The 25800-nt window shown below is 41.2% G+C and overlaps 1 protein-coding gene across 5 annotated transcripts in view; it reads right to left on the bottom strand.

Annotated features, from left to right (window-relative positions):
- Nucleotides 1-25800, bottom strand: part of ARHGEF11 (Rho guanine nucleotide exchange factor 11) — a 277886-nt gene that overhangs the window by 74053 nt on the left and 178033 nt on the right. For all 5 annotated transcript variants that reach the window (XM_073610617.1, XM_073610622.1, XM_073610619.1 and 2 more), the window contains 7 exons: nucleotides 25477-25575; nucleotides 23839-23881; nucleotides 18715-18811; nucleotides 16455-16577; nucleotides 14813-14836; nucleotides 8007-8151; nucleotides 3166-3265 (listed from right to left, as the gene is read on the bottom strand). In XM_073610617.1, coding sequence (XP_073466718.1) covers nucleotides 3166-3265; nucleotides 8007-8151; nucleotides 14813-14836; nucleotides 16455-16577; nucleotides 18715-18811; nucleotides 23839-23881; nucleotides 25477-25575 — 631 coding nt within the window. The remainder of the gene's footprint in view (nucleotides 1-3165; nucleotides 3266-8006; nucleotides 8152-14812; nucleotides 14837-16454; nucleotides 16578-18714; nucleotides 18812-23838; nucleotides 23882-25476; nucleotides 25576-25800) is intronic.

The raw sequence follows: 25800 nt of genomic DNA, 5'->3' as shown, positions 1-25800 counted from the left end.
TACTCGCAGCAACATTCTAAGACTAATCTATCTAGCCCTGTAAAGAAGAAATTACTATAGTTACTTTTTCTGAAGCCGGTCCGGTCCCATGCTGAGCTGTCAGCGGGAGCTTCTCTGTGTGGGTGTGTGCAGAAGAGGCAGCCAACAACAGAAGCCCCATAGTATGGGTGACGATTACTTCCTAGTTTTTGTGGACTATCTTCTGCACACAGCATCCGCCGCTGGAGACTGGACTGGATCGGCTTCAGAAAAGGTAAGTATAACGATTTTTGCTTTAAAGTGTTAGTTAGGTTAGTCTTAAAATGTTGCTGCGAGTAGATTTAGAGATCATTCGTTTTAGGCTGAACTGCTACTTTAACCACTTAGGCCCCGGAAGATTTTACCCCTTCCTGACCAGAGCACTTTTTGCGATTCGGCACTGCGTCGATTTAACTGACATTTGCGCGGTCGTGCGACGTTGTACCCAAACAAAATTGACGTCCTTTTTTTTTACACAAATAGAGCTTTCTTTTGGTGCTATTTGATCACCTCTGCGGTTTTTAATTTTTGCGCTATAAACGAAAAGAGCGACAATTTTGAAAAAAAAAAGCAATATTTTTTACTTTTTGCTATAATAAATATCTCCCAAAAATATATTAAAAAAACAAATGATTTACTCATTTTAGGCTGATATGTATTCTTCTACATATTTTTTGTAAAATAAATCACAATAAGCATATATTGATTGGTTTGCGCAAAAGTTATAGCGTCTACAAAATAGGGGATAGTTTTATGGCATTTTATTAGTCTTTTTTTTATGTTATTAGTAATGGCAGCGTTCTGCGATTTTTATCGCGACTGCAATATTATGGCGGACACAACGGACACTTCTGACACTATTTTGGGACCATTGTCATTCATACAGCGATCGATACTATAAAAATGCACTGATTACTGTGTAAATGACACTGGCAGGGAAGGGGTTAAACACTAGGGGTGATCAAGGGGTTAAGCGTGTCCTAGGGAGTGATTCTAACTGTGGGGGGATGGGCTACCTAGGACATGACAGGGAGCAGTGATCTCTGTCATGACACAAGGCAAAACGGGGAAATGCCTTGCTTACATAGGCATCTCCCCGTTCTACCTGTCCACACCGCAACCGCGGGGAGCCGGAGAACATCGAGTTCCTGGGACCCGCTCCCGCAGCGTGCAGCGGGTACGCGCGCCTGAAAAGCAGCAAATTTAAAGGAATGTACCTGTACACCCATTTGCCTGCCTGTGCCATTCTGCCGACGTATATGTGTGTGCGGCGGTCGGCAAGCGGTTGAATTACCACTATAGAAAATGATCACACTGTAGTTTTTGCATCCAAAAGTCCCAGCTGACACTTTGGGGGTGTTTTTTTAAAAGATTTGCAGAGCTACTCATTCTATGAAAGCACACGTACATTTGTTCTGTGTGGTTAGCGGCAAAATCAAAAGTTGTTTTTCTCCAAAGGTTGAATGTTCTTCATAGAGTGTGCATCAGGAACTGCATTATGGCTACTAGTTGGAGCTGGCGATCAGGTATGCACATCTGTTTGGGTCATTGTTGGAACATGTTATATCCTCCTGCTGGATTTTTTATTATTATAGAGCAGTGGTTGTCAACTTATGAGCTAAAGGGGGCCTCAAATGCGGCTCCTGACATCATTAAAGGGCTGCACATAATGTTCAATGTATGTAAGGCTTGAGAGGACTGTCAAAAACTGCAGAGCTAATAGAGAACATGAAGGTCAGAGAGTATGGACAGGATACAATTTTGGCTGGGGATATGCTACAGAAGATAATACGAAACTGGGAACATGTGACATGAGGTTAGTAGAGATCAATGCTGTCACCTTAATCAATGTTCCCACTACAGACTGCTGAGGTCTGAGGACCGCACAACACACACACCTATGGGCAATGGTGTATTTTGGTTTTGTGCTGCTCTAGGACTAAAATTGGGAGCACCCCCATTTAAAATGTGCCCCATCCCAGCCACTTTAAGATTACGCTCGCCTATGCAACGGCGACAATGTAAATTTTAGTTTCAATGGGCGATGCTTAAAAAGCCTTTACAGGTTACCCCTTTAGATTTACAGAGGAGGTCTGGTGCTAGAATTGCTGTCCATGATCTGATATTAGCGGTGATATCTCACATGTGTGGGACGATCTCGATTTGTGTGCGCGTGGGACTGACCTGACAGACGCGTTCGCCTTTGCAAACAGGGGCAATTTAAATTTTTTAAATTCTTCTTTTTTTTTTTTTTTTTTGACACTGTTGCTTTCATTTATTTATTCTTTTTAGATCACTTTTATTGCTGTCACAAGGAATGTAAACATCCTTGTGACAGGAACAGGCATGTGACAGGTACTCTTTATGGAGGGATCTGGGGTCTATAAGACCCCAAATCTCTCCTCTGCACTTGAAAGCATTCAAAAACACCAAGATTTGGGTTTAAAAACTGGCCCTGGTTGTTTCCAAGTAAACCGGAAGTGATGTCATGTCATTTCTTCCCGTTTACTGTTACGAACAGCCGATCAAAGCTGATCCTTTTGCTGGGCTGCCTGGCCAGCCGGCAGACACGCTGGCTGGTCATTTGGGTCTCCCTGGTGGGGGGGGGGGACATCCCCTCCCGCTGCTTGTAATAGCAATAGCTACTAAGCCGCTCCGATTGCTATTACAAGAGAGCTGCCTGCTGGCTCTAAAAAATGATAATGAGGTGATGCCTGCAGCTGTAGGCATCATCCCGGTACAGCCATCTCCCCTCTGAAAAATGCCACCCAAGGCAAACGCCTTGTTTGCCTCATGGTAGATACACCCCTGGACCGAATGTGGCCCTTAGGCCACGGGTTGGGCACAAGGGTTATAGAGAATAAACCCAGGAGGAGCTGGAACAAGTATGGGTGGACCACCCAAGACTCCCGTGTGAATGAATAACAGAACTGGGAATTATGGCAGGAAGAGCTCACTGTTGGGAGGATCATAAGAAACCACAGGTTGACTCAGCCCACCATGCTCTACCTATAACTAAAATATCACTTTTTTGTGAATTCATCAAAGCAGACACTATGGCATAGAAGTCATAAAAAAAAAAAAAAAAAAAGGTCACCACCCTTTTACTGTATATATGGATGCTACTTCCCATAATCCCATACTCACTGCTTTGAGAAGTCTTAGGTTTGGCAATATATTTAAGGATGGGATTTCGCTTCTTGTCATCTGCCGAATCACGGTCTTTCTCCTTCTTTGCGTTGCTGTTCTGTGAAGACAAAAAAGCCGGGGTCAGCATTAGTTACATGTAGGAAACAAAATATACTAGTAGAATGATAAAATAAGAACTCTATTAGGAATGAGCTGCAAAAACAAGAAAAGATGGGGGCACCACTAACAATATCGGAAAAGCGGATTTTGGATATCGCCATGAAAACATGTGTGATCGTAGTAAATTGAAGATAAATCCTCTGTAGCTGAAGAATATGAAGGCATTGATATTGGATAGGATACACCGCTTCTATATGCAATGTGCAATTCGTTTTTTCAATGAATTTTCGACAAATTGGTCAATTCGTAAATATCCAAACAAAAACCCGTTTAACAAATTTTTCCGAATATTCATAAATTCGAAAATTTGGAAATTCAAAAATCAGAAAATTTGAAAATCTGAAATCATTACTAATAATTACTTAACTTTTAGCAACTATTAAATTATAGGTATTCGAATTTCCTTTCAAATTTGGCTGTTAGTGAACGTAACGAATACGAATTTATCCGAAGTTACGAATTATCCGAAATAATGAATGTCGTATCTAAACAAATGGAACGTAATGAATTAATAATAACAAACAAAAATAATAATAAAAACTTTTTATTATTATTATTATTGTTTCTTTATTATTAATTTGTTCCATTCCATCTGTTTAGATGCGGTATTCGTTATTTCGGATATTTCGCAACTTCAGATAAATTTGCATTCGTTACGTTCACTAACAGCCAAATTTGAAAGGAAATTCCAATACCTATAATTTAATAGTTAGTTATTATTAGTTAGTTGGTCATTCTTTCGAATTTTCTGATTTTCTTTCTAATTTTCGGATTTATGAATTTACGAATGTTCGAATTGCGATCATAACGAATGACCTGAAAAAATTAAAAAAAATTTAAAAGGAATGAAGCGAAAATGAACAAATTTTTCGGCAGCGCACATGTCTACTTTGTATACAAAGAGATACACTTGGAGGATATGTATCTAACAGCAATATCATTTCCAGAAGACTTATGGATTCCTTCACAACTTTAGGCCCCATTCACACCTGAGCAAATGTGAAACCTCGGGGGTTGTCCTCGGAGGGGGCCTCAAAGTCTAACTATCAGCCATAGGGGGAGATTCACTAAGGCCTGGTTCACACCTATGCATTTTTAGTGCTTTTTGCAAGTTTGCACTACAGAACGTGTTCCATAAGAAACCATGTTAAATGGACTGTAGTGCAAACCTGCAAAAGGCAAAAAGCACTAAAAATGCATAGGTGTGAACCAGGCCTAAAACTGGAGAGTGCAAAATCTGGTGCAGCGGTGTGTGGTAGCCAATCAGCTTCTAACTTCAGCTTGTTCAATTAAGCTTTGACAATAAAACCAGGAAGGTGATTGGTTTCTGTGCAGAACGGCATCAGATTTTGCACTCTCCAGTTTTAGTAAATCAACCCCATAGAGTCAACCTTTAGACACCTGAGGTTACAGGGGGGGAATAGCAGTTCAGTCCTGAGATTGTGATCCTCAAATATGAACGTCAAAAGCAGCCACTGTGTCAATTTCACACGGGGATACTGCAAAACGCAAAAAAAGGCCGGGGCGCCTCCAAGAGCTAGTTTACACCAATGTTATCCCTCTAAATCTAACAAATACAGCATTCAGTATTTAACTACTTCAATACCAGGCACTTTCACCCCTTCCTGCCCAGGACAATTTTCAGCTTTCAGCGCTCTCACACTTTGAATGAAAATTGCGCGGTCATGCAACACTGTACCCAAAGGAAATTTTTATAATTTTCTTCCCACAAATAGAGCTTTCTTTTGGTGGTATTTGATCACTTCTGGGGGTTTTATTTTTTGCTAAACAAACTAAAAAAGACCAAAATTTGTGAAAAAAAAAAAAAAATTCTTAGTTTCTGTCATAAAATTTTGTTTTCTCCTTCACTGACGGGTGCTGAGGAGGCGGCACTGATAAGTTGGCACTGATAAGGCAGCACTGATGAGGAGGCACTGATATGCAGAATTGATGGGCACTGATTTGCAGCACTGATGGGCACTGATAGGCGGCACTGACAGATGGCACTGACAGATGGCACTGATGATGAGGTACTGACAGGTGTTACTGCTGGGCTTTGATTGGCACTGTGGTGGGCTCTGATTGGCACTGTGAGACTTTATTGAGGGGGCACTGACTGGCAGCTGTTGGGCACTGATTGGCAGCTGATGGGCAGATCTGATGGGGACTGAGCTGGTCATCAGCACAGACCGCCCCTCTGACAGGGAGAGCCGATCGGCGGCTCTCCCTGTTAGCGCGAACTGAGGAATGCCATTTACCGTCACTTCCTGGTTCACGTGATGATCAGCTGTGATTGGTCACAGCTGATCACGTGGTGAGAAGCCTCTGTCAGAGGCTTCGTACCATGATTGGAGATGCGGCGTGTCAGACTGACATGCCGCGCTCGTCGCTCTACGCGCCCCTGCGGGCACACGCCGGCATATTATCCTGCTGGACGTCATACGACGCCCAGTCAGGAAAACAGAACCACCGCTTGGCCGTCAATCTGCTATAGGCCGGGCGGGAAGTGGTTAATGCAAAATTCTTAGTGAATTGCACTTTTAAATCTTATTTATCGTTATTTTACTGCATTTTTTTGCCCGTTATTTAAGTCTTAGTGAATTGACCCCTAAGTCTCTTTTAACCACTTAACTGATTGCCGCCCGCCCACCGTCAAATGACGGAGGAATGGTGCGGCTCTCGTTCTGGGAGGACGGCATATGACGGCGCCCCAGAACGCCCGCTATCACGCGCCTGCGGGGGCACGCGATCGCGGCCGCACTGTGTCCTAGCAATCGCAACCGATCTCTGTAAAGAGCGGCGGCTCTTTAACCATGTGATCGGCTGTGTCCAATCACAGCTGTTCACATGTAAATACGGAAGTGCCATGGATCGCCGATCAGAGGCATCTCCTCGCAGAGGAGACCTGGGCAGGTAATCAGGTCACTGATCATCAGTGCCCTGATTACAGGAAAGCCCCATCAGTGCCACCAATCAGTGCCTCACATCAGCGCCCATCAGTGCCTGCGCATCAGTGCTGCCCATCAATGCTGCCTATTCGTGCCGCCAATCAGTGCCCACCAGTGCTGCCCATCAATGATGCCTGTCAGTGCCCCCTATCTGTGCCCACCAGTGCCACCGATCAGTGCCCATCAGTGCAGCATATTAGTGCCTCCTCATCAGTGCCCATAAGTGCTGCTTCATCAGTGCATACTTATTTACAAAATTTACTGACAGAAAATAAGAATTTTTCTTTTCAAAATTTTCGGTCTTTTTTTTTTGTAAAGAAATAAATTAAAAATCCCAGCAGTGATTGAATACCACCAAAAGAAAGTTCTATTTGTGTGATGAAAAATTTGGGTACAGTGTTGTATGACCGCGCAATTCTCATTCAAAGTGCGACAGCGCTGAAAGTTAAAAAATGGCCTAGGCAGGAAGGGGGTGAAAGTGCCCGGTATTGAGGTATGTATTAAGGACTGCCCCACGTACATTTACTGTGGCAGGGTGGCCCTTTAGTGCAAAATCACGTACCTGTTTCTCGTCTTCGGCTCTTGGGCGCGAGCGTGCCGCCGGAGCCCTGCTGCTGCTGTGATTGGACACAGCGGGAACCCAGCGATCTTACGTAGAGAGGCAGAACGGCGGTCTGCCTATGTAAACAAGACAGAACGCTGTTCTGCCAGAAAGGAAAATAAAGAGATCTGGTGTTTCTAATAAGCAGAAACATGGATCTCTGTTCTCCTTTAGTCAAAGATCTCCCCCTACAGTTAGAAAGCAAACCCTTTGATCGCCCCTGACGTTAACCCCTTCCCTGCCAGTGTCATTTATACAGCGTCAGTGCATTTTTTTTTAAGCACAGATCACTGTATTGGTGTCACTGGTCTCCAAAAAGTGTCACTTAGGGGTTAATTTACTAAAGCAAAATAGACTGTGCACTTTGCAAAGTGCAGTTGCTCCAGAGCTTAGTAAATGAGGAAAAGTTCTGCTGAATTTCATCGTCCAATCATATGCAAGGAAAAATGTTTAAATTTTTCTTGCACGTAATTGGATATTCTTTGCAAAGTGAAGCTTTACCTCATTTACTAAGCTCTGGAGCAATTGCACTGGCAGAGTGCAACTGCACGTTGCAAAGTACATAGCCTATATGCCTTTAGTAAATCAACCAGATTTGTCCTCCGCAATGTCGCAGTCCCGCTAAAAATCGCTGATTACTAGTGAAAAACAATGAAAAAAAAAAGTCCCTAAATCTGTCCCATAGTTTGTAGACGCTATAACTTTTGCGCAAACCAATCAATATACACTTATTAAGAATTTTTTTTACCAAAAATATGTAGCAGAGTACATATTGGCCTAAATTTTTCAAGAAATTCGATTTTTTACATTTTTTTTTTTTTATTGGATGTGTTTTATAGCAGAAAGTAAAAAATATTGTTTTCTGTTTTCAAAATTGTCGCTCTTTTTTTGTTTATAGCGCAAAACATAAAAACCGCAGAGGTGATCAAAAACCACCAAAAGAAAACTCTATTTGTGGGGGGAACATTTTTTTATTTGGACTGCGCAATTGTCATTTAAAGCGACGCAGTGCCGTATCGCAAAAAAATGGCCTGGTCAGGAAGGGGGTAAAACCTTCCAGGGCTGAAGTGGTTAAAGCATATAAAAAGATAGATGCACACTCACTTTACCAAGTTACAAACATCACTCACCTTCTTAGCCTTGTTTAGGAAAGGAAGCCATTTGTCTTTGTCGGGAATACTTTGGGATTTCTCAGAGACGCTGGCAGAAGGGAACTCCCGAAAGCTAATGCCAGCGTGACTCATGTATGTCTTCAGTGCAAAATTCATACGGGTGCTGGAAAGAAAGAGAAGACGTCATTTTATCAAAACTTCTACCTTTCTGAAATCTCTCCTAAAAACAAACAAAAAAAAATCGAATTTTTCTGTCCATGATCAGTACAAACAATGATTTTCAAGGGAAAAAAAAGGAAGACAGCTAATGCCACTCATAAAAGCACACATGCAGCTATGTTCTAAGTAATACAGTACTGATTGTATTTTTAAGTGCAAGGTATGTAAGTCTCTGAGTTGAACCTGGTATCAGCCTCCTGTACAGCAGAGCTCAGACCAGAAGGTGCTGGGACTAGGTCATCCAGAGCCCAGGGCAAACATGCCAAACTGTGCCCCCCCCCCTCCCCCAAGATGTATGAGCCTTATGTGTCAGCAAAAATCCCCCCTCCCAGCACAGATCTTTACCACATCACCAAATTTCCCCCAGCACATATCCTCCCCCCCCCCAAAAAAAGAAAAAAAATTACCCTCCTAGCACAAATCCTCTACCCCTCAAATTCTCCCCCGAGAACACATCATCCCCCCTCTCATCCCTCTCCTAGCACAAATCCCCCCCAATTTCCCCTCCTAGCACAAATCCCCCCCCCCCCCTCAAATTATTACCCCTCCTAGCACAAACACCACCCAAAAAATTCCCCTACTTGCACAATTCCCCTCCCCCTCTACCATATCAGCTTTCCTAACACCCCCCCCCCCAGCAAAAATCCTCTTCCCCCATCCTCTCTCTCAACACAAATCCCCCTAAATCACCACTCCTAACCCCCCCCCCCCCCCATTTACCCTGCTAGAACACTTCTCACTACCTGCTGTCCTCCAAATTCCCCCTCCCAACACAAATCCCTACCCCCCTAAATCTCCTCACAGCACCCCCACCCCACCATGATACCACAGTGCCCAGGGCACCTTCCCCTCCTGCCCCGTCCCCGAGTGTTGCTGCTGTGTGTAATGAGCATGCTGATAGAGGAGAGAGCAGAGTGACAGAGGGATGAGCTCACCAATCTGCTGCTTCTCCTGTCACTGTTCAGTCACAGGGTGGGGAGGAGACTTGTAAATTAAAGTGACACTGCAGCAGACCCTGTAAGGCAGGCCTGTGCTGCGTGTCAGAGCTGTGTAAATCTTAGGGCTGGATGGGCAGAAATACAAACCCCTTTCGGCAGGCAAAGCAGCTCCCATATATGAATTTAATCTGTAAAAAGAAACTTGATTGCTCTTAATAGAAGCCTAAAGCACGTGCCATATATTTGCGACTATCACACAAATGTTGTAATAAGAGCATCATACATAATGGTTATGGGCCAACGTGTACAACGTCTTATTTGTCAGCTCAGGCCGTAACCACAAAAAAACAGAACAGAAATGTTTTTTTACTGCGACCAAAAAAAAAAAAAAAAAAAAAAAGTTGTATGGATGGCAGTTTAGATAATATTCGGCAGCTATATAAACTGTCATGGATTTCAGTTCCTTTTATGGTGTGGCAACGTTACATGTATTTTACATACATTGCCAGTCTATATAACCTGGTAATTGTGTAAAAGCAGCGAGCTTTAAAAGCCTGCAAGAAGTGACAACTATATATACATCTCTGCTCTGGTTGAGTGCTGCAGGTTAAACAGAGGGATTTATGGGATGTAATATTCCGAGCTGCTGAACACACAAACCTTATATGCACATAAGTAATGCATAGGCCTGCAAATACCACTGCATACCGCCCAGGGGCTGATTGGGGAGAAGGCAAGTAGAATAGTTGCGTAATGTAGCCTTCACCCCCCCAAAAAAAAAAAAATAATTTTTCACTTTTTCTACATGGGCTACTGGGGGTGCAAAAACACGGTTTGACCACCCATTCAACCACTTAAGGACCGAGCCTCTGAGATTTGTTGTTTACAAGTTAAAAACTGTTTTTTTTTTGCTAGAAAATTACTTAGAACCCCCAAACATTATACATTTTTTTTCTAACACCCTAGAGAATAAAATGGCGGTGCTTGCAATACTTTCTGTCACACCGTATTTGCTCAGCGTTCTTACAAGCACGCTTTTTTTGGAAAAAATATACTTTTTTGAATTAAAAAATAAGACAACAGTAAAGTTAGCCCAATTTTGTGAAAGATAATGTTACGCCGAGTAAATTGATAACCAACATGTCACGCTTCAAAATTGCACCCGCTCGTGGAATGGCGACAAACTTTTACCCTTAAAAATCTCCATACACGACGTTTAAAAAAATTTACAAGTTGCATGTTTTGAGTTACAGAGGATGTCTAGGGCTAGAATTATTGCTCTTGCTCTACCGATCGCGGCGATACCTCACATATTGTGGTTTGAACACTGTTTTCATATCTGGGCGCTAAGGCTGGCGAAAAAATCGATTTGAATCTTGAATGGAGTTGAGAGGTCAAATCGATTCAAATTTTCAGCAAATCGATTTTTTCTATTTTTTTTTCTTCACCAGGACCGGCGCCGACACCGCGCCGGTCCTGAGGGAGCTGCAGGCAGGAGTTTTTAGGCGAGGCAGCAGCTTCGGCCTAGTCCACGAGGCCGGATGCCGTGGACTAGGCCACAGCCGCGGCCTCACCTAAAAACTCGTGCCTGCAGCTCCTCAGGATCGGAGCGATGTCCATCGAAAAAAAAAAAAAACTTGATTCGAATCGTGAATTGAGTTTTTTTTTTAAAAAATCGCAGATCTTTTTTTTTTAGAAAATCACCCAGCTCTAGTGGGCACTTCTGCACGCATGCTCGGCGGAGACGGGCGCATTTAAATTTTTTTTTTTTTCTTATTTATTTTACTTTTGATTTTTTACTTTTACACTATTCTTTAAAAAAAAAATGTGTCACTTTTATTACTATTACAAGAAATGTAAACATCCCTTGTAATAGAAAAAAAGCATGACAGGACCTCTTAAATATGAGATCTGGGGTCAAAAAGACCACAGATCTCATATTTACACTAAAATGCAATAAAAAAATAAATAAAATGTTGTCATTTAAAAAAAAAACAAATGGCCCTTTAAGAGCTATGGGCGGAAGTGACGTTTTGATGTTGCTTCCACCCTGCAATGGTATGGAGAAGGGTGAGGGCCATCTTCCCCTCACTCATCTCCATGCCTAGCAGGAAGAAGATCCGATTGCCTCTGCCGCTGCCGACGGCTCTGGTAAGCGGCGAAGGGCACCAGAGCGCACCGGGAGGGGGGTCACTCTCCCACCGCCGATAAAAGTGATCTTGCGGCGAATCCGCCACAGAGACCACTATTATCAGAAAGCAGACCGCACACCAAAGAAGAGGATACCGGGGTTATGGCAGCTAGCTGCTGCCATAACATCGATATTCCTCTTCAAATTTAGGACGTATATCGGTGTGCGGCAGTCCGTAAGTGGTTAAAGTCTAAAGCCGGCCATAGATAGATCGAATTGTGTCCAGTTCTGCAGGGACTGGCCAAAATTCGATCCATGTAAGGGCTTGACATGGGTACAGCCAGCATGTCTGATTTTTTTTAATTTGACTACTGCTGGAGGCTATAGCCGCTAGCAGTATTCATTGTGTTGTGCCAGCCAGGAAGGCTCCCCACGCCTCTCCGCTGGCAGAACACAATAGTACTGTGGGAGGCATTCCCTCATAAACACTGTGTTGATGGGGAAATCACCAGTTTTCTTTTTCTATCTAAAGGAAAAAAAATAAAAGGAAAAAAGTCAGCTTCTGGACAATATACTAACAGTATAGAACCACATCCCTTAGTTAATTTGTATATTGGAGATTTGTGGGATTTTTTGGGTGCATATTAAATCAATAACAAAAATATATTAAAAAATATAAATGTTATTAATATATAAAAATAACGCAGTTGCATTGAAAAAGACTCATACAGTACAGTCCTTAAAAGGTACAGCACGATGGTGTGATTCCCAACATGTTTCGCCCTAAAATAGGGCTTCCTCGGGAGAAGCTGTCCAAATGAATATCAGAGCCTTCCCAAAATATATATTGCAATATATTTGGGGACACTCAGCACATGATCTGAGGTCCAGTAGGGATTGTGTATCTCTCCTTGTGGTTTCCAGCTGTAAACCACGAGGAGAGATACACACTCCCTACAGGACCTCAGATCATGTGCTGAGTGTCCCCAAATAGGAGTTTCTCATCCTCGTGTTCACTTTTGTGCAAACTAGACTCTCTGGTCCTTTCATTTCTCCTGTGATTGCCTGCAGTCTGGTGTTTGGTCTTATGGTGTCTGCTTGACCCCCTGAACCATTATCAATTGCAATATATTTTGGGAAGGCTCTGATATTCATTTGGACTGCATCCCCTGAGGAAGCCCCATTTTGGGGCGAAATATGTTGGGAACAACACCATTGTGCTGTACCTTTAAGGACTGTACTGTATAAGTCTTTTCCAATGCAACTGCGTTGTTTTTATGTATTAATAAAATGTGTATTTTTTAATTAATTTTTCCTATTGATTTAGTATGCACCCAAAAAATCCCACATATCTCCAATATAGAAAGAAAATAAACGCATTTATGGGCTGCCTAAAACACAGCTGGAAGGAGCTGTTCACATGCCACAGCCACAATTCTTCGCAACACGGATGTGACAAATCTAATGCAGCATGTCAAGTTGACAGGCGGCACCACCAGTTAGATTCAGCCAATCAAGTAAATGGGGCTACGCCACAACCGCTAGCCAAACACTGGGCTCAAGGTTTCTACATGTTAATCTCATTGGCATTCGGATTAGCAAAAAACAAACCGCCTGTCCTAACTTGGCCATTCAAGCCAATGGCACTTTGCTCATGGTTAAAGCACATAAGTCCTATTGGCATTCCGAACGGCAAATAAAAAAAACCTCCTGAATTCCTGTAAGTGGCTGTTTAGCCATACTCTGATAACAATCCACATTGGATCGCTTTTTAGATAATGGGCTAGTTACTACTAATGGGCTTTGCTACTTTTTAATAAATCAGTTCAATTATTGAATAACAATTGAGTGGTGGCACCCAATTAAGTGGCAGTAATTTTGCCACTTCCACCAAGACTTTCTTGTTCAATAGTTTTTATTAGGATTTCCTAAGGAATAGTACAAAACAAGGCATCATCACAGATACTGCAAAATTTTGTAAGCACAACTAGAGGGCAAAATATACATAGAAATAAAATTAAAAAAGAGAGAGAAATATAAGATATGTACAGAAAATTCCTACCGAATGAGTCATGAGTAAGTCAAATGTATATATCAATGGCATATACAGTAGGGGTAACTTACAAGAGCATAATGTCTTGTTGTGTTAGGAAATTAAAGGGTAAAGGAGGGAAGAGAGAAAGGAAGGAAGGGTAGGTGGGAGAGGAAGAGAAGAAGAGGAGCGATCATAGCAAGATAAGAATCAGTGCGAAGAAAAAGGGTATGGGAAGAGTAGGGCAAAGGGGGGCACCTGGGCCAGTGGTGATACAATTACACAAGTGAAACTATCAGAGATCCAGTAGTCTGAGAATACTGTCCCAGACTCTTCAGAGTTGCAAACCATCAACTTTTTTTTTTTTTATCAAGGTCCAATGTACTCTCGATTTTGCCACCAAGACTTTAATTTTGCATTGGAGGTGAAATCCTCCATTGATATCAGTGACCATCATCCAAAGGTGGAATACTCCATTGATATCAGTGACCATCATCCCATACATAGAGGCCAGTTGACAGTATAGCCATGCCATGCCATGCCTACCAAGTGTGAACCTAGCTTTTATCTTTGCTACTTTGAAATAAATCATTTGAAATATTGAGTAAACGTTTCTATGGGCTACAGGGGTGACACCTAAATTAAAGCTTCAGTGATTTTACCACTTTGACTACCACCATGACTGCTATTATGCACTGAAGGTGGAATCTTCCATTGATATTAGTGACTATCTCCCCACTCATAAAAGCCAATTAACAATATAGGCATGTCTACTGAGTATTTTGCTTTCTTACCAGTGTCATGTGCCTCAATCACAATATCAATCTGTGCCTTTGCAACAACCCCCCTACCAGGCTGCACCTTTTAAAATAGGAAAGGGGACAACCTATTATGCGATCATATTTTAAATGATGGTTTTTGGTACTGTTACTATTCAAAGACTTTGATGCAGGTAACTGGGGACTTTGCTATTTAACTGAGTCTTTATTCTAGCTTTACATTTTATGTCTTTGACCCAAACAAATGACTATTCACTACCCAGATCTATATAGTAGCCCTTCTCAACCAGGGTTCAATGGAACCTTAGGGTTCTTCCAGGGTTTGATAGGGGTTGCTTGAGTAATGTGAATGCCTCTCACCACTGACATCAATACTCATATTAGCTATCTAATAGGGGGCATTCTTCTTCCTACTGACCACCTTGCCAATGTACAATGAGCTTTACATTATTATTGGCAGGGTTTCTCTGAAACCTAAAATGTATTTCCAGCGATCCCCCATTTTAAAAAAATGTTAAGAAAGGCTGCTATATGGTGAAGCCACTTGATGTTTTATTGTGGTAAAACTTATAATGTGAAACCAAATACTAAAGTATTTACTCAGTTTTAACAAAATGAGTTATTTATTAGAGCTAATAGATCAAAAACAACACATCAGATAAATTTTCCAGTATATTGACTTTCTACCAATTCAAAAGTGAATAATCCCACAAGTATCAACATACCTTCGCTCCTCTTCATACTTTGACCTGAAAAGGAAAATAAATAATTAATGCATGAAATTGTGAAATTAAACAACATTGAATGGAAGGAGGTTAATGGAGAGAAATGGGAGGACAGAGATGGAAAAATAGCTAGCAAAACAGATAATCCAGAAGTACAATTTAATTCAGGAGATGGTGTCCAATGTGTCCCTATACCTGCCCTTAATCTACCTAACTACTACACCTGTGCTCCAATCTGGGAGACTCTCAAAATTACAGTGCCTTAACGTGGCCACTGCGTCTTATACATATGTTGTATATGTTGTTTTTGTTGTGAACTGTTGGACAGGGTCAGTTTGGTTTTGTTGCAGGCTAGCTGCTAAGCAAGCTGAAAATTCTGTTTGTTTTTGATTCAGGAGAGAAATGTGTAATGAGAAGAAGCAATGTAGGAAATGGAACAAAAAGAAGGTAAAGATGGTCAGGTATATACCGACCTTCATTTGAACCAAAAAAAGCCACTTGGATGAGTGGTGAAATGTCTTCAACATTACAGCACTACAGTCCAGTGGAATGTGCCCAACTACTATTAAGCCTCGTACATAAGATTGGATTGTTCGCCAACAAAACCGTGGAATTTTGTCCGAAGGGCGTTGGCCCAAACTTGTCTTACATACACACGGCACACAATTGTTGGCCAACAAATATGAACATAGTGAAGTCCTACGTTGTTTTTCAGCTTTTTAGCACCATCCTTCGGGCTCCTTCTGCTAATGTCGTGTTAGTAGAAGTTTGGTGAGCGTTGATTTGTGCTTTTCTTTTCACGCTTTTCATTTAGCGCTTTGGGTGTAGGCAGTTACATTTTAAAAAATACAATGTAAAATTAACAAGGGACACCAACATAGTTGTATCTTTGATCTTAAAAACTAAGGGATAATGGTGTTGTGTTAACTTGCTCATTAAAGAAAAAGAGACTATGCGCTGCATTTCGAGATTTCATAATTTTCCACGTCACGAATGTTAATTCTCCATTACGAACGCTAGTTTACAAGATCGACCACTTCTGGCTCGTCCTTGCTTCCGAGCATGCGTGTTTGTACTTTGGACTTTTGTACACATGCTTGGAAAATCCCACAACACACATTTGTCCGCGGAAAAATTGAAAAGCTGCTAGCCAACATTTGTTGGTGGAAAGTCCGACAACAATTGTCCGATGGAGCATACACACGGTCGGATTTTCTGCCGACAGCCTGTCATCACACATTTTCAGTCAGAAAATCCGATCGTGTGTATGAGGCTTTAGTCTTGCCATGAACTGGGTTGATGAGAACATACAATGTAGGGGGTGGAACAGAAAGAAGTGTTACAACACAGACTGAAAAACATGGAGAGGAGCAAAGTCCTCCAGTACCAGACAGCATTTCAGAAAAGGTTATTAGTTTACTAACGTAACCAAAAGTTAGTAATTAAGTTCAGGGCTCTGTGTGAAAGGATAGTATTATGATGCAAGGAGTAAAATGGGAAACATAGATGGTGGAAAGGGCACAATCCCCCAGCAGAAGTCCCATTGGTAAAATGCACTTTTATGGGGAACTAAGATCACACATTCAACTTCTAACAAAAGATGAAAGTGTATTTTGTGTTTTTCTACTAGATGAAAACTCACAGGATTTCCCTCAGATGTTCCATCTGCTTAAGGGCAACATCATGCTCTCTATGTGGGTCTGAATCAAGGTCAAGAAGGTCATTCTCTCCATACAGACTACCAAGGCCCATTGTTCGCTTTGACCTGGAAGAAGACAGGATGAAAATATCTAGTTAGCTATCAAAAGACATGTAAAGTAATGCACATACTCCTGTTCCAAGGAAACTTTTCAAAGCCTGTAGTTCATAATACTCTACAGCACTGCCCTACTCTCCACTTGTTATCTGGGTACTACCTCACTAAACAGAGAAAAGTGGATGCCAGACCACCACATCTCTATGAGCTTGTTGGTTGGATATCCCATTCCAATAGTATGGGCATTAAAATGACCCCCCCTGGTGGATATAACAGCCTGAACTTTTTGGGAGGCTTTCCACAAGGCTGGATTTTATCTGCTGGGATTTGTACTCAATCAGCCAAAACAACATTTGTGAGGTTGGATACTGATGTTAAATGAGAAGACCTAGATCACAGTCAGCTTTCCAAATCATTCCAGTAGGGTTGAGGTCAATGATCTGTGCTGGCCACTTGAGTTTCCCCACACCAAACCCATCAAACCATATATTTATGAAGCTGGCTAAGTGTACAAGGGCTAAGTGTACAAGGGCAAAGTCATGCTGGAACAGAAAATAACTTTTTTGCAAACTGAAAGTGCAGAATTCACTTAAATGTTGTTGTAGCCTTAGTTATTAAAAGACTTTTGACCAAAGCTGGCATTTTGAATCTGGTGCAGGATTTTGTAAGGGGCCATACCACCAGAACAGTGTTGCTAATGCTTTATTAAACCCCCCTGTATGAATGTATCATCATGGAGTAACTATATTAACTAGATTGCCATAACGTGTAGAAATAATATTGAATGTCTTAAAACCAAATAATGGGGAGGGTGTGCATGCATTCACAAGATAGATTTAATGTTCCTTCTGCAATTGTGTATTGTCTGTATTTTCATATCGTCACACAGTTTGTGTTTGCAGGCAAATCTTTTAAAGGGTACTTTGCCTAGAAGTGTGTGTGTGTGTGTGTAAATATTCCTGCTGATATCTACAATTGATATCTTAGTTATGGTCCTCAATAAACTGTTAGAGGAATAATCCTCCTACTTTTATTTAAGTTTTAGCTTTGGGGTTTTGATGGCAGCTTGCCAACATGTAGATACAGTATAAAAAAGTCCATTATATCTGTATGGCTTTATTAAAGTGCAATCCATTCGAATATATATATATATATATATATATATACATACCAGTATATAGTTTACAACAATGTGAGGGGTGTACTCACTTTTGTGAGATGCTGTATATATACACTATATACACTTTATATATATATATATATATATATATATTTATTAAGGATGCACTGATGCTATTTTTTTAAAAAACGAGTACTGATACTTTTTTTTAGTACTCGCCGATACCAACTGTTTTGTTTTCAGTTCAGCTGTCAGCAATGGTACAAAGCATTGAAAATTTATTTACAAATTAAATAAACAGATTTTTATTTTTATTTTGCGCTTTTTCAATGTGAAATGTGTAAATATATGTTAATATATATTTGTAAAAATATTCACTAACAAAGCAAACAAAAAAAAGTTTTAATTGTTTATCGTTTATAAAATAGACGTGAAAAAAAAAAAAAAAAAAAGCGGGAAAATAATTAAATGGAGGCGAATAGGGTGTTAATTAAGGCTGATTAGAGTAAATTAAGGGTTTATAAGGGGTTAAACAGAGGAACATTTGTTCATCCCTTTGATCTGTAGATGAAGAAACAGAAAAATTCAAAAAGAAACAATGTTTCTTTTTATTTTAGTGTTTCAGTGGCTGAGCAATGTTGTTAATAAACACTGCCGGCTGCTTTTTTTTTTTGACAGCTCCAATTACCAGACTTCTTTAACATTTCAGCTGTCAACGGGGGAGACCCGCTGACAGCTCAAAGAACCGAGCCTGAAAGTATCAGTTTCAGGTATCGGTGCATTTGCATGAGTACCGATACTTGTGCAAATACTCGGTATTGGCACCGATACCGATACTAGTATCGGTGCAACCCTAATATATATATATTATATATATATATATATATATATATATATATATACACACACATACATACACATTTACAGAACCTGTTAAAAGGAAAATCCCACATAAATAAACTGAGTAGAAGATGGTTTGTTTAGTCTTTCATTTCAACATTTCTTGAAAGGAAAGGAGGAGATTACCTATAATCTTGTATCTGCTCCTGGATCTCTGGTATCATGGCTTCCTGGGCATCACTCAATGCACTACAAATATCTTCAGAGCACAGTATACGGGAATCTATTGAAACCAAACATTTCAAATCAAAGCTTTGGAAGACACCAAATAAATTAGCAGCAAATCTGCGGTTTTCTTATTCCATGACTGCTGCACGAGAGTCAAATTAAAAGTCCACAGGGGTCAAAGCAGGAAAAAAAATAGATCTTTGTAAAATTAGGACATAGGTCCCTCTTGAGCTACTCAGTACACTGGGCAGCAGTTCTGCTATAAAAATACAAATTACATTACATTACATTAAATTAAATTAAAATTCCATTAAGTTCTGTGTGAGTTTTCAGTTTGTAGGGCTGGATAGCTTGCTTGGTGTTCTACCCACTTCCTTTCTCAGCATGGGGTTGGCCGTGACTAAGAGGACTAGAGCCAAAGTAGACAGATGCCAATAACAAACCAGAACATACAAACTACAAGCAGACAGCATTCCAAATGGAAATGGAATTCAGAGCCCAAGCACTGAACAAATGAACTAAACACCATGCTGTCCCATATGTTGGGAAGTACTGTAAAATGTATCAGTGCTACAGCTATACTAGTTTACAGAAATTTAGACTAGGCATATGTTAGTTTTCATTAAAGTGCACTGACCACCTTTATTCGAAGGATATGTAAACCCGAATAATGAACTTCTCTTAGTTGCTTCCTTTTGGGCTTCTAAATATACCATTGAAAGTGTTTTGTTATATCGATTTTATAACTGCAAAAATACCTGTTGATTTTGTTAGAAATCCTGTGAGCTGTTAACTTCTCTGCCTGTACAAAAGGAGGGATTATAGAGAGGAGGAGGAGGAAAATAGAAAAGGAAAGGTCTGTGTTCTTTGGAATCTTTCAAAAATCAAGTAGGCGTGGCTGACACCCATGCTTAGAAAGAGAGAGCTGTGTGGTCATGTCAGAAAGGAAGGCAGGAGCCCCCTTTCCCCGGCACTATTTGCACTTGCCATTGAGCCCCTGGCTATCCTCCTCCGGTCCTCAATGACGGTAGCTGGCATATCAGTGCACCCCATTGTCGAGAAAGTGTCTATGTATGCTGACGATACCCTTCTCTACCTTAAAGACCCCCAATCTTTGTCGGCAGCCCTGGAATTGATTGATTCATTTGGCAAATTTTCAGGTATTAGAATTAACTGGGATAAGTCGGTCCTCTTCCCCCTAAACTAAGGTGGCCCCCACCCCCCCGAGCCTCCCCGCCCCTCTCCAATGGGTAGATAGTTTCAAATATTTGGGTATCCAGATCCATAGACACTTGGCAAAGTACCTAGAGTCCAATGTATACCCGGTCTTCCAGAAGCTTATACAGAGGAGCGCTGTCTGGAAGAATTTACCACTCACCCTGTAGGCCAAGTTAATTTACTCAAAATGTCCTTTCTCCCTAAATTTCTATACCTCTTTAGAAACACCCCCATTAGCATACCCAACTCCTTCTTTACAAAATTAGAGCAAATAGTCACATCATTTATATGGCAGGGGTCGGTACTGAGAGTAGCTAGGTCCATGCTTCTGCTTGGATTATCTGAAGGTGGCCTTGCTCTCCCCAACTTAAGGAAATATTATTGGGCTGTGGTCCTTGTATCAGTGCGGTGGTGGTTCACACAAGATCAATCCAACCCTTCAGTTAACCTAGAGGCAGCTATACTAGGTTCCTATTCTGAACTAAGTAATATAGTCTACAGAGGGCCTAGATCCACCATGCAAACCACTACTCTCATGAGGACTATGATACAGGTGTGAAAACAAGTCGCAAAACATATAGAGGAACCACAGATGTTCTCTCCCCACATACCCTTATGGGGCCATCCATCATTGCCCCATCTGCGGACAGTGCTTGACCCATGAGTTTGGGCCAAATATGGAGTGAGAACTCAGAGATGTCATGCCTGAGGGACGTTTGCTCCCTTTTGGAGGGCTGAAGAGTAAGTTTGGGCTTCCCCCCTGTATGTATTTTAGGTTCCTACAGTTAAGGCATGCCCTAGGGGCACAGTTCCCTGGCTCTATTAAGGTCAAACCCCACTCGGTGGAGAGGCTGCTTACATCCCGCATCATGGACAAAACACTATCTTCCATCTATCTTAGACTTACCTGCGCGGGCGGCTCTGGGGCTACGAAGGCCTTTTTGGCCTGGCAACATGACCTTCCGACACTGATCCTCTTATGATCTCCGCAAAGGACCGATTCGTACAGTTAAAATTCCTTCTTACGGTGCACTACACGCCCCAAAGGCTGGCATTAATGTATCATACATCTGATGATAAGTTTCCTAAATGCAATAGAGATATTGGCAACTACATACATATGGTGTGGCTTTGCCCATGAGTACAAGAGTTCTGGCAGACTGTGGCTGCTGATATAACTTCGATAAGTGGAATACCCATCGGGCTTGATCCCTTGATTCTATTGTTGGGTATCACGGACAATTTGCCCACAACCACCCATAAAAAATTGTTTATCTTTTATACAGCATTTTATGCCAGGAAAACAATATTGCTCCAATGGAAAGCAGCAGAACCACCCCGGGCTTCCACCTGGAAAGACTTGGTGAATGCTGCACTCCCTCTTTACAAACTGACATATATGGGCCGTAACTGTCCTAAGAAATTTCATAAAATATGGTCGGCATGGGTGGAGGCCAGACGCCTCATGGTGTAGTATTAGGTGGAGATCCTTCCCCACCACTCCCATCCCTACCCCTATGGGGGATCCCCCTGCCTCTCCTTTCTAGTAAAATCAGACAGTGCCAGGAACGTTCCCCCCCCCGTCCTCCCCTTATCCTCCCCTCTCCTCCCTCCCCCATCAACTGCATTAACTGTCTCCGCTATTTGTATTTAGCTTTGACAAATATACAATATCTAGTATACCAAAAAGATAAGATTTCCTCGGGTTTGACCTTGGATTTCTAACATACTTTCAGGCCATTCCGGGATATAACCTTGAGGTAATACGCCTAATGGATGTATCTTGTTCTTTCTCTTTAGTCCTGCCACACGACCCTTCTGGAAAAGTTATATTGTTTACTGTCCATCATTGTAACCTGTGACACCTGATATGTATAACATGTAACTGATTGAATATCTCAATAAATATTGCTTCTGTTAAAAAAAAAAAAAAAAAAAAAAAGAAGAAAGAAAAGAAAGGAAGGCAGGAGCTCACTATTTTTCTGGCACATCAACAGTTAGTTTGCTGTATTTTTTTAACCACTTCACCCCCAGGCCAATTCGGACATTTCTTACATAAATGTAAAAATCAACATTTTTGTGCAAGAAAATGACTTAGAACCCCCATACATTATATATTCCTTTAACCAGAGGCCCTGAAGAAGAAAATGGTTGTTGTTGCAATTTTTTGCAGTGGATTATCAAATGCAAATTTTCTGTACAAAATACACTTTAATGAATTTTTAGTGCACACAAACGTCCACTCTTTTGGTAAAATATAACAAATGATGTTATGCCGAGTAAAGCTTGCCATGGGGGCAAACTCAGGAGCAGCAGTGGACAGTGCAGGTGGGGGATCAAATAAGAGGAGGTAAAAGGGTCACTCTGTGCAATTGCACAGAGCAGGCAAGTATAAATCTTTTTTTTACTTTAGCTAAAAAATATGAGCCTTTAGTATCACTTAAATATAATAGGGGAACATTTAGGCTATACTAAAGATGAAGCATAATCTCTATTTTAATAAAACTGGACTAGCCTAGAGGTTCACATGGCGCACTGAGATATACTAGCCTTTCTAAAATGGGATTCCGATGTGTGTGATAGCACTTGACCAATAGACGTGTGACTTGGCTCTGCTGGATATACAACAGAGTGTGTCTTTCTTCAAAGTTGCTGATCTCAGATGAAGGTATAATATGTGGACCTTGTTCTGGTCCTAGGCCGCTACCTTTCTGTTTGCAGCAAAAGGAGTCCTTAGCAGATGCTAAATTGGACTGGCTATTGAGGAGCGCTTAGTACAAAAACTCATATCACTTAAAGTGGTAGTAAACCGCCAAACTTCTTTTTTTTTTTTTAAACCTGCATGGTAAAGTTATAATGTTCCAGCCCCTGCTGCAGAGAAACACCCCCATAACAGGATATTACCACCTTCATACTTTACAGTAGGAGTTGTGTTATTTGGATGGTGAGCTGTATTGGATTTATGTCAAACATATCGTTTGATGTTGAGGCCAAATAATTACATTTTAGTCTCATCTAATTATAACACCTCTTTCCATGTTGCCTCAGAATCTTCAAGGTGCGTTTTGACAAAGCTCAGTGGTGGCTTCATAAGGCCTTTCTTGAGGAGTGGCTTTTTTTCTATGCATTGCATACTAGTGCATTATGTGAAACTTGCCTTAAAACAAAGCCCTCCAGCGACTCACTGTCACCGCTGACAAGGCTTCCATCTTGACCTGGTCTTCCTTCCAGGTTCGCATCTTCTGGCCATCTGATTGGCCGCTCTATGATGACGTCACTCCCGTGTATGCTTGCAGGAGCCACTATTCACGGCATAGGACTCTGGAGGAGCGGCCCGAGTGACCGTTTCTTCAGAACGCATGCGCCGGTGATGTCACTGGCCCATTCACAAGTAAATTTCTCCTAAACGGTGGACGTTTAGGAGAGATTTACTGTACCTATAGGTAAGCCTTATAATAGGCTTACCTATAGGTAAATGTCAACCATGGAAGTTTACTCCCACTTTAAATGTCTTTATGACAGGTTTATGTTTTAAGAGCATCAAATACAACCAACTTGTTTCAGGGAAAAGGCCTTCACCTTCTTCAGGGCTTGAGTAGTGGATGTTATTAGTGGATGCAATAACATATACTGCTTATGCCCCGAAGAAGGGGGAAACATGCTCAATGTATGTGATGCTATTAAACCAAACATTTCTAAAAGACTATAAACTTCTGTACCAAGTGCTCCTCATTACTCATCAGAGTATTTCTAAAATGGGCTTGAATTGCCAGACTACAAAGCAGACATAATAAATACAACATATAATAAAGTATTTCCACCCTTTATAAATATATTTAAAGTAAAGATTGATAATTTACTTACCAATTTCATTAAGCAGCTGTTCAGGAATTTTGACTCTCAGAGGCTGAAAAACAAGACAAAAAATAGTTGACATGATCTGAAGGCAACAGTTCGTAGTTACAGCCTAGGTATAGACATACACAGCATTATGGTATATGAAAACAAAGTGACTGAATAGGCAAGCATATGACAATCCACCTGCGCTGGGGTGAAAGGGCAGCCATAGTATTTTTAATACTTTTTTTTAAAAGTCTCCACTCCAGTCTGTGTCTCTATAGGGGAGGTTCATCTTCTTATCCTGTGTCAGGGATTTTGGGTTACCAGGACTGGAATTAGGACAAGAACTGGAACCTTGAACAGGTTTTGGTTGCCCTTCCCATTGGAGAGGTTTCTCTTCGCTTCCATTATGAAACACTTTCACAAGTGCCAGATGTAAAGAGAACTCTCTCCATCCTTTTCCATATTGTCATAGTGAAGGTGTCATGCTGTCAAAGGTCACCTCCCTGACTAAGGCCCTTCTCCTCCGATCGCTCAGTTTGGCCTGGCGGCCTGCTCTAGGAAGCGTCCTGGTGGTTTCAAACTTCTTCCATTTATGGATGATGGAGGTCACTGTGCTCATGCGAATTCATGCTGTGAACAAGGCTACCCGCCGAAACATGTCAGCAGTTATCTTATAACTTGGTTTTATCTCAATAAAGCATATGGAGGGATTCCAGAGTGCCGGTTCTTCCAATTTATTTCTGTTCAAGTGTTTGTGATGAGTGGGAGGACGTCTGAACCTGGAGTGGGAATACCAGTGATTAACCACCACATTTGGTGGTTCTCACAGTCAGAGCGGTGCTTTTCCTGTGTATGCACTGTGCTTATTGGGACCTTCAATGCTGCAAAAAATTTTCTGTACCATTCCCCAGATCTGTGCCTCAATACAATCCTGTCTCGGAGGTCTACAGACAATTCCTTGGACTTAATGCCTTGGTTTGTGCTCTGACATGCACTGTTAACTGTGGGACCTTATATAGACAGGTGTGTGCCTTTCCAAATCATGTCCAATCAACTGACTTTACCACAGATGGACTCCAATCAAGTTGTAGAAACATCTCAAGGATGATCAGTGGAAACAGGAAGCAGCTCAGCTCAATTTTAAGTATCATGGCAAAAACTATAAATACTTATGTACATGGGATTTGTTCGTTTTTTATTTTTAATAAAGTTGCAAAGATTTCATGTTGTCATTATGGGGTATTGTTTTCAGAATTTTGAGGAAAATAATGAATTTAATTCATTTCGGAATAAGGCTGTAACATAACAAAATGTGAAAAAAGTGAAGTGCTGTGAATACTTTCCGGATGCACTGTAACTAGTGATGCTCTCAAGGCTGGACCCCCAAATATTTATTTTCATCACATTATTGAGAATCCAACAGAGACCCTCATTTGGACTGCACTGATCACAGCAGTGAAATTCTGAAGTGGATATCTCATCACTGGCACCCTCGGGTAAATATATAATTTGACTAACCAGCAATCATGCTAACCAGAAATATTAGGTTTGGATGGAGTCAGCCTTTATGGCCTGCAACTTGCCCAACAGGCCAGGAAAAGGTGTCCCCTGTTGATTGTCTATTGCAGAAGGATAGTAGGGGCGGTTACAGTAACTTACCGCATTTTTATCCAAGAAGGTGTTCCAAATCTTTTTGCCCAATGCAAATGCGTCTCTGGCATTCTGCTGCTGGCATACCTCCGCACACAGGTAGAAGAGCTGTCAGGATAGAATATAGAGTAATGATGCATTAGTAAAAGCAGCAAAGCAAAAAAACTTTTTTCAAACGAGGCCCCATCATAGAGGACCTGTCATCTACATGCAACTGTGCAACATGTGAATTTTGTATTTATTTATTTATTTTGGAGATCAGCACACCTTGATATAGTGATATTATTGTGCTTTAATTATTCACATAAAGCAACAGGCCAAGCTTCCAGGTGT

Source organism: Aquarana catesbeiana, linkage group LG13 (assembly GCF_042186555.1).
Source record: "Aquarana catesbeiana isolate 2022-GZ linkage group LG13, ASM4218655v1, whole genome shotgun sequence".
In the NCBI taxonomy this organism is placed as follows: Eukaryota; Metazoa; Chordata; class Amphibia; order Anura; family Ranidae; genus Aquarana; species Aquarana catesbeiana.
The sequence above is the reverse complement of the archived record's forward strand: the minus strand, read 5'-3'. Positions and strand labels throughout refer to the sequence as shown.